Below are 9,857 nucleotides of genomic sequence, written 5' to 3'. Positions count from 1 at the left end.
TATATTTTATGAATATTATTTATGAACCGTTTTTCAATAAAATATGTTCATTTCAGAAAGTAGATGTTAGTCTATAGTGGCGCGTGACATTACTTAAATTTGCCCTGAGCTATAATTAGTGCTATGTGTACAGTATGCTACCGCCGTTTTCACATTTATTAAGAAATACTGATATCTTGAATTGTTTTAAAGATATCTTGAATGAAAATAGAGACATCTTGTATTGAATTGAAGATGTTATGAAACGAATTAAAGATACCTCAAACATTACTGAATAATTTACCGTTCGTAAATAATTATACTGATAATGCATTAACATTCTGCAACACAAGTGTAGTTATCATAAACTACTCAATATTTACAATATGACAAAACAGCCAACTTATCAAAGCGCAAACACAATATCTTTACACATCACGTGAATATGTATGTACTACAAAAATACTCAAACAGACTAACCTTCAGAAATGACCCCAAGAGCTCCAAAATAAATGTCCAAATAATCCAAATATTCGTTATTCAATACCCACAAGTGCCTTGTAACCAGTTGACAGTCAGGCGCGTAGCAAGCCATTTTTTTCGAGTAAGCCCGATAGGTTTCAAAGCTTTATATTTAGATAGCACTGAACCCTTGCCCAACCTTTTAGCAACAATCACGTGTAGGCCCGGGTTTTTTTTATAATGGTGGCTACGCCCCTGATAGTAGAGATGTTCTGAGCTGCACATAAACTCAAAACTTTAAACAGGGGACAGTAAGCTAATAAGGTTTACGACAAAAGGACAGTAAGTGGCGCGCTTGGGGTGGCTATTGTGTGGCAGTGCTCTAGGTGATTGTGATTGAGGCAGAAAACTCATGCAGTAAGCTGAGAGAGGGGTTTAGAAAAGCTGAAGAGTGAAGTATATAATGTTTAAAATATACTAAACTGAAGATTTATTTTGTTAAAACTAAAGAATAAAAACTCTACAAACAGTTCATCCTGTCACAGATAATAATAGATATCTGTAATAAACTTCATAACATCGCGAAATGAATTAAGGATATGATAAAGTATAATAATGATACCTTGAAGAGCATTGCTGATATCTTAAATTGGATTAATGATATCAGAATAAGATATAAGATTTATACAAATGCATGTTTTAATGATATCTGTTATTCAGTTCATGAAATGATGCAATTAAATATAGATATCTTTGATCAATTAAGGACATCTTAATTGTTCTAAAAATATTTTCAATTGAATTGGAGATATCTTGAATTGAATTAAAGATATCACTAATTGAATTAAAGATACCGCTAACCGAATTAAAGATATATCTCACAGAGTTAAAAATATCTGTAATGCGTTTGTGGATATGTATAAATTATTCCAAGCTATCTTGAATTGAATGTGAAATATCTTGAAATAATTTCTAATATAGTCATGTACATGTACATTATGAGCGTAACTGTTCAGTTGTTCATGGAGGCGGTGGGGTAGCCTAATGGTTAAAGCGTTGGCTCGTCACGCCGAAGACCCGGGTTCGAATCCCCACATGGGTACAATGTGTGAAGCCAATTTCTGGTGTCGCCCGCCGTGATATTGCTGGAATATTGCTAAAAGCGGCGTAAAACCAAACTCAGTCAGTCAGTCAGTTGTTCATGATATCTCAATAACATTTAACGATATCAATAATTCTGTTTTGGATATCAGAAATTACTGAAAGATATCTTCGATTATTTACCGATATCTTAAAAACATTATTGCCATCTTAAATAGAATACACATTTCTATAAACAATTGAAGATATCTTTATTTTCTTGATAAATGTGAAAACGGCTTGCCATACTACAGTGTGTTAGTGGGGTGACATACTCTCCTTGTATATACATGTAGTGGATTTGCAGACGGACGATTGCACTGGCTGTGACATCTATATCACACTGACTTGAAAGTGCTGAAATTGTTTCTGCAGAGCTGTCGGTGTTGTATATATGGTGTAGCCATGTTTGGAATGGAAACTGGGTCTTCGGTAGCCTTGCTAACCGACAACTTCACAAAGGAGCTCGGCCTCATTTCAAACCACATGTTCGCAGCTTATTTGATCATGGAAATGTTATTACAGTTATACTGTTTTCCGAGTTTAATTATATCTGCAAGTATTAGTTAACAGTGTATGTCCCCATCAGCCAATGCTTGTTTTATAATGGAACTAAATAGATCGGTGTTCGGAATTGGTGACTTGCTTGATTATTTACAGACCGCCGTCCTATATCTGGAATATTGCTGAGTGGCTGAATATAGCGCTAAACGCTTATCCGTGTTCTGATTTCCAATCAATAAGGAACGGTGGTGTAGCCTTGTGGTTGAAGCGTTTGATCGTCACGCCGAAGACCCAGGTTCGATTCCCCACATGGGCACAGTGTGTGAAGCACATTTTTGGTTTCCCCCGCCGTGATAATGCCGAAATATTGCCGGAATATTGCTAAAAGCGGCGTAAAACCATTCTCACTCACTCCAATCAATAAAAGTTAAAGTATAAAAAATAACTGCAACGCTCGTGCTATTGTATACATAGCTAAAATACAGTCGAAACAATTTTGTTTGAAGAAATAATATTTATTCATGATCAGTGTGTAAAAGGACTCTAGGAATACAAAATGCACACACCCATATTACTTATTAAACAGAAAACGTATAATATTGGGATTATTGCATTCAAACGTATTTCAAATGGTATAAGTCAGTTTCACATAATTTGCTTTCTGTTAATCTTCCGTAGTCAACATGGCGCTTCTGGAAGAAACGAGGAATGACCTCTAAATAGTTTTATAATAGTTGACATCAAATACGTATGGAGAGAGGGCTTTTCTAAGTTGGATTACTTGTGCCCAATCCTTTTCTTGAATGAATAAAATATGTTTCAGTCAATACGTATAACTATTATTATACAACGACACTACAGTCCGCCCACACATTTGATATCGCACTGATGGAAATTGTTTATGATGATCAGAACAGACAGTTGGTCTTGTATCAAGTGTGTTACTAATACAACATAAACTGAATTTATGAGGTTACCCCACTGCTATAACCTATAGAGAGAAATTGGACATCGTGATAAGACGTCCCAAAACACTCACAGCTAAAGAGTCATTTGAATTTACATTTGAGATTCATCAGAGATACTCTATATCTATATGTACATATTGCTTTCCGGGGCATGGTTCACAGTACAACTGAAATACTATTGCAATTTGAGGCAAACCGAAAGTATGCACATTTATATGGAGGTAGCGACAGCGAACCTTTACATGGTTATAAGCAAAGGGTAAGTAAAATGGAGGTTGCGGGGAAATAGAAAGCACACGCGTGCTTGTAGGAAAAGAGAACGCAGACGTGTGCTTGTAAGACAAGAGAAGAATACGTGTGCTTGAAGGAAAAGAAAAAGCACACGCGTGCTTGTAGGAAAAGAGAACGCAGACGTGTGCTTGTAAGACAAGAGAAGAAGACGTGTGCTTGAAGGAAAAGAAAAGCACACGCGTGCTTGTAGGAAAAGAGAACGCAGACGTGTGCTTGTAAGACAAGAGAAGAATACGTGTGCTTGAAGGAAAAGAAAAAGCACACGCGTGCTTGTAGGAAAAGAGAACGCAGACGTGTGCTTGTAAGACAAGAGAAGAATACGTGTGCTTGAAGGAAAAGAAAAAGCACACACGTGTTTGTATGCAAAATGAAACCATGAACATGTTTGCAGGCAAAGTGAAAGTACACATGTGCTTGTAGGAAAAGAGAAAATATTCGTGTACTGTAAATTTACCACGAACATGGTTGTAGGTATAGATGCATACCAGACACAAGGTTGTGAACACATCACCATATCACGAACGAAATCACATATTTGGAGGTACATACAAAAGATGAATTAGCCATACATACATGTACTTTTGCAGTCTTCATGGCAGTATTTTGAACCATATGACTGAACAGAAGGAACATGTCTATGTGAATACAACACACAGGCAAATGCTAGACTGAAAAGAAGTGCAACTTGTTCACTTGCTCATCATCAGTATGCAACTACTCCCAATGCAAAACAAAACACACACGCGCGCGCATGCCGCACGCACACACTTTACTTTTCGATAAGTGCCATATCAAACGATTGCCTACAGCTCATACGCATGGATGTTTTGCTCACAGATAAATTCCTTATGCATGGCGCCAAATGATCTTTCTGTTCGCTCATCCATACGTTGTCCTCCTTCTTATGATCCCATGGGATATATTAGTCATTCACCGCACTGGTCTATAATGGTGCCACCTTCTTGATGCAGAACATGCCTCTAAGGCGACGCCAGGCACGGACGAAAACGGATTTCTTTGGCGTGTTCATTCTGCTGGCAAGCATTGGCACGGAAGAGTGACCAGGCGACATCAGAGATGCAGTGTCAGCAGAGGAAGACGCAGCAACGGATCCATCGACGGCACTCTCTTGCCCATCTTCTGATTGAGCATCTGTGTTGACCGAGTTGCTCGTAGTATCGTTGCCATCATTGGTAGATGACTTGGACATCTTGATTGGCGGCAGGGCATACAGGGCTCCCAGACCGATGCTGGTCTCAAGCTTTGAGGTCATGTCCGTTTCTACTTCATTAACAGCAGGTATGCTTGGTTTTCCTGTCGACCGTGGAGAAATCTTTAGTGGCGGTAGACTCGATCTTCTAGGAGATCTGACCCTCAAAGGACTAGTTTCAGAAGAAACTTCTTCGGTTGTATTGGCCTTGGTAATCTCCAAATGTGATATCATTTCTTTCGTTGTATCGTTTCCACATTCAGTTTTGTCAGCAGGAAGATCATGGGAAGAGGTGACCCTTACAGGAGATCTAACTGGTTCTGTATCAGCTTCAGAGCTTCCAGGTGTTGGGCTGGTTGACAGGGTTTTGACATTGATTAGTTTACCGGTCGACCTTGGTGACAGCGAAGGTAGAACGGGAGACACACGGAGCGCTGGTAGGGCATCAGCTTCAGGAGATCCAGGTCCTAGGTGTCCTGACACAGATGACCTGGTGGACCTTGGAGAAATCTGTAATGGTGGGAGGGTTGCCCTGGGTGACCTCACTGGTCCTGGGTCAGGTCCAAATGGTTCATCAGCAGTGTTACCATCTGATAATGTGTCTGGGACAGTTTCTACTTTGAATACGACTTCTTCAGCTGAATCGCTCTCACTACAGGACTCCTTTACAGCCAAAAGCTCTTGCGACGAACGCTGTCCTGAAAGAACAAGCTCAATAGAATCACGCCGTTCGAAGGAGAAGGTTGATGGGCACGTTTCGGAAAGGTCAGTTGTTGACCGTCCACCCTGTCCAATCAGATCTTCTTCCGGTACTTCGGACATTTGACAGACACGACGGAGACTTTTAGTGTGGATCCGACTCCCCCGTCTGTCCTTAAGCCTGGCTAATATATCCCTGTGTCTGTATAAAAACTTTCGGTTTGGTTTCTCTGGTGTTTTTCTCTCACGGATAATTGCTAGCAACTTTTCGTGGTTATTGGACTCCGATTCTTCTCCAGTCTGAAATGCCGCTATTCGACTACAGCGTCTGTAAACCAGACTGAGGAAGCGCCTAAGTTTTCCTGGCTGGATGAACTTTCCTTTCGAGTAGACTGGCGGTGGGAGGTGCTGCGACACTTTGAGTTGACGGGCAACTTTGTGGACGATTCTGTGTACGTTTCGTAAGGAACTTTGGACAGTTGTAGAACGACCTGAGAGGAGACAAAGTTTGGACACGAGGTCGATGCTGTGATCGATCTCTCTTTTCAGAAGAAACAGCCTCTTTCTCTCAATGATATTGGTTTCTACCTGGAATAGGAAGAGACAGATTATATATAGACTCAGTTTTTCTACAGACTGCGATTATAGAGATGGAATATTGAGTGGAGCGTTGATAGAAAGTATGGTTTAGTTTGGTTGTTGTTTAACGCCGCACTCAGCAATATTCCAGCTATATGGCGGCAGTCTCTACATAATCGAGTCTGGACCAGACAATCCAGTGATCAACAGCATGAGCATCAATCTACGTAATTGGGATACGATGGCGTGTGTCAACCAAGTCAGCGAGCCTGACCACCCGATCCCGTTAGTCGCCTCTTACGACAAGCATGGGTTGCTGAAGATCAATTCTAACCCGTATCTTCACTGGTTCATAAAAAAATTAAAATAAAGTTGGGATAAAATTTAAATCAATCTCGGTAACACTGCATAGAAAAGGGCGGCTAGGTCATCAGTGCACTGATACGTATCCCTGTAGAAGGATAGTTATCAAGTATCACTGCATGACTGACTGACTGATTTTGGTTTTACGCCGCTTTTAGCAATATTCCAGCAACATCACGGCGGGGGACACCAGAAATGGGCTTCACACATTGTACCCATGTGGGGATTCGAACCCGGGTCTTCGGCGTGACGAGCCAACGCTTTAACCATTAGGCTACCTCACCGCCCCATCATTGCATGAGGGGCGGTGGGGTAGCCTAGTGGTAAGAGCGTTATCTCGTTACACCGAAGACCCAGGTTTGATTCCATGCATGGGTAAAATGTTTGAAGCCCATCTCCTGTGTCCCCAGTCGGTAATTCTGGAATATTGGGCGCAAAAACCCAGCTCACTCATTTATGACTGACCTTGTCTTGTGTGATTGCTGAAACCTTGATCTTGTCCAGCCACAGACGCAGGGTATCTATCTGCTCTTGGACCTCATGACTTGACTCGCTCTGGGACGCTGGAAGGAAAATACAAAATTTATAATTACCATATTCTCTCGCCTCATATTTACCAGGTGAAATATAGACAGACAGACAGACAGTTTTATTCAGTAAAAGGCCACTGGCCATGATACAGACAGATGCATGGTCACACATCACATGAAAAGCACATGTAGAGTTATAAACAAGTGGAGTGGAATCTTCCTAAACTAAAACACACACTATTATGCCGCCCACACTTACGGTTAGTAAAACCTGACCATTTTGGACTTGCTCCAGTTCGGACTGAAATTGTGGACATCAAGGGACCAAGTCATTGGGGGCGACTATTGAAGGCATTTCCTATTTAAATAATACTGCTATAGTTTTATACGTATACCTTTAAGGCTTTCCAGTGTAGATTCACGTGCATTATTTGACACAGTGGCGAAACCTCCGGACAACTGGTTAGATGACCAGGATCGTTAGATGACCAGAGGCTCGACTGACTGACTGAGTTTGGTTTTACGCCGCTTTTAGCAATATTCCAGCAACATCACGGCGGGGGACACCAGAAATGGGCTTCACACATTGTACCCATGTGGGGATTCGAACCCGGGTCTTCAGCGCGACGAGCCAACGCTTTAACCATTAGGCTACCCCACCGCCCCCCAGAGGCTCGAGATAACAGATACTCGGTAACCTCTGGTGGTCGTAAGAGGCGACTGAATGGATAAGGTGGTCAAACTCTTTGACTGGGTCGATTGCATGGAGCGATGCGCATGATAACAACCACTGGATTGCCTGATCCAGACTCTATTATATACGGGTCGCCGATCAGTAGCTCCTGTGCAGGATTAACAACCCAAAATATTAAAGTTTTGATGATTAAAACGGTATTTATACTGTGAGATACTTATTGTTATGAAGCATGTGACGTAATCTAAAATCCCTGTATCATAATTATGCAACTCCAATGAATGACTATTTCTTGTTTGTTTCCATTGTTAGCTACCATCAAACAAAAACATCCATGCATGTTTTTCCACGGTAGTTAAAGGTCCGGGTTAGAACAGGATTGGGTGGTCAGGCAAGCTAACATAGATCGATGCTCATGATGTCAATCTCTGGATAAGTGCTGTATTAAACAACAACCAAAATATTGATAAATAATTTGTCAATTGGCAATAGACTATTACGAAACACCGAGAGTTCCAATAATCGATACATAGGTCATTACCGGAATAACTTGCTGATGTCTTATAAATAGTGTGTGAGTGAGTGAGTGGCTTTTAGCCAAATTCCATCAATATCATGGCGGGGGAGACCAAAATGGGCTGCACACATTGTATCCATGTGGGGAATCGAACCCGGGTCTTCGTTGAACGAGCCAACGCTTTATACGTAATCATTAAAACTATAAATTGTTATGTTGAAGATAAGAATTATTTTTTTTAAATAATTTAAATATACGCGTATTTAACTAATAGTGGTGTTAGGGTTGGTAAAGAATATTTACAATTGAACAATCTGTAGCACAAAAACTTAAGAATCAGCATACTAAACTACTTGGTAAAAGAAAGTCTACCCATGTTTGGAGAGGCTAAAAATGTAACAAAAGATGAAGACTATAATGGTTATTAGTCCAAGATTTATTTGATACGGGGCTCGTGGTTATGTTTTGGACTCTATAAGTTTGTAGTCATTTAGAAACGACAGTTTGGTAACGCCTTGACAATGTTTGTAAATTTCTGCTCAAACAAGTGTACTCTCTTTTGCCCTTCAGTATAATATGATGTATTTCTATACTGTCGTAAAACTCTGTCCATATGTGATACAAGTTGGCTCACATGTCAATATTTCATTTACATATTTGTCCACCTGACGAACACGGGCCAAAACGGCGTTGTCATATATATTCATAGAAACGAATAAGGGAACACATGAAAGTACAAGTGTTCCTTTATTTATTTCCCGAATTTCACTCACAGTGCAATACATACCTTGTGAAGAAACCTGGAAAAGAATAAAGGAACACTTGTACTTTCATGCGTTCTCTTATCCTTTCCATGAGTAATATATTTCAGAAGAAAGGACATATATATGCGGACTTAAAGTGAGAGCATTGAACGAACAAGTATACTTTACAAACTTTTACTCTCACTATAGCTGCCAGTTCACAAACCCAGTTCGTACAGAATGTTCCAATAAGTATTTTATCAAAAACGTAAATTTCATCTCACCTGCCCGAGTCAGTGACACGCCAGAGATGACTTTCTTAAAATCAGGCATCTTGTCGAACATGAAAACTAGTGAAAACAGGAGAGAAACAAGGCGCAGCGTTCACAAGTGAATTACGCTGTCATTCAGACTGTCTATGACGTCATGTTACTGTGATGTCACTAGCGATAAATGTGTCGCGACCATTCGGGTCATTCCGGGAACGTCGTATGACCTTCTGCAGGTTACCGAAAGGAGGGCCACATCCCAATGTAGTCATGACAGTGGTACGCTACCTCCACACGCTATTTGTCCACAATATGTGACCAGATTGTTCTCTTTGGCGTAAAACAACAAACCAATCAACCAAATAATCTTTTAATAGAATAATCTATTCGGCGCAATTCTCTGAACAGAGTTGCATCTCTTGGTACGCCAGAAACCTATGGTCGTTGTTTTTATCCCGGTTCGACCCGAATATATTTGCGAGGTATTTTAGCTCCACACCAGTGCTCAATGGTTCCTACCAAAGTGTTAAACGCCTGAATGTTGCATAACCATTCAGCCCAGACGCAGTGACTTAACTGGAATACTATTTAAAGCAGTGTTGATTAAACCCAACTCACTGACTTACACTTAGAACTTCATCAATTCTGGTATGTAATAACAGTTCATTCAATTTGGTTAAAGCATTCTCTTGATTCAGTTTTCCAAATGGGTTCAATATGGGAAGCTTAGTTAGGGATTGCCCCACGCTGATATTCCTGGAATACCGCTAAGGCGGCGTAAAATGTCACTCACTCGCTTGAATTGAAAGAAACTGTTTACACTTAAAGCTGTAATTAAAGTCGTGGTGTGGTTCCACTGTAGGAATAACTATGGTAACCGAGACATCATTCATATTATCACCTTTAACT

General features: G+C 40.5%; 1 protein-coding gene across 1 annotated transcript; it reads right to left on the bottom strand.

Moving 5' to 3' along the window:
* Positions 1-3,519: 3,519 nt before the first annotated feature.
* On the bottom strand, positions 3,520-9,012 carry LOC124284100. The gene is made up of 3 exons (XM_046720158.1): positions 8,964-9,012; positions 6,661-6,758; positions 3,520-5,841 (listed from the first exon to the last, which is right to left on the bottom strand). Exons 1-3 carry the CDS (start codon positions 9,010-9,012, stop codon positions 4,288-4,290), a joined length of 1,701 nt encoding a protein of 566 aa, XP_046576114.1. The 3' UTR covers positions 3,520-4,287.
* Between the last annotated feature and the right edge of the window lie 845 nt (positions 9,013-9,857).

This window comes from Haliotis rubra, unplaced genomic scaffold (assembly GCF_003918875.1).
Source record: "Haliotis rubra isolate DU_JTF1 unplaced genomic scaffold, ASM391887v1 Scf33, whole genome shotgun sequence".
Lineage (NCBI taxonomy): Eukaryota > Metazoa > Mollusca > Gastropoda > Lepetellida > Haliotidae > Haliotis > Haliotis rubra.
The sequence above is the reverse complement of the archived record's forward strand: the minus strand, read 5'-3'. Positions and strand labels throughout refer to the sequence as shown.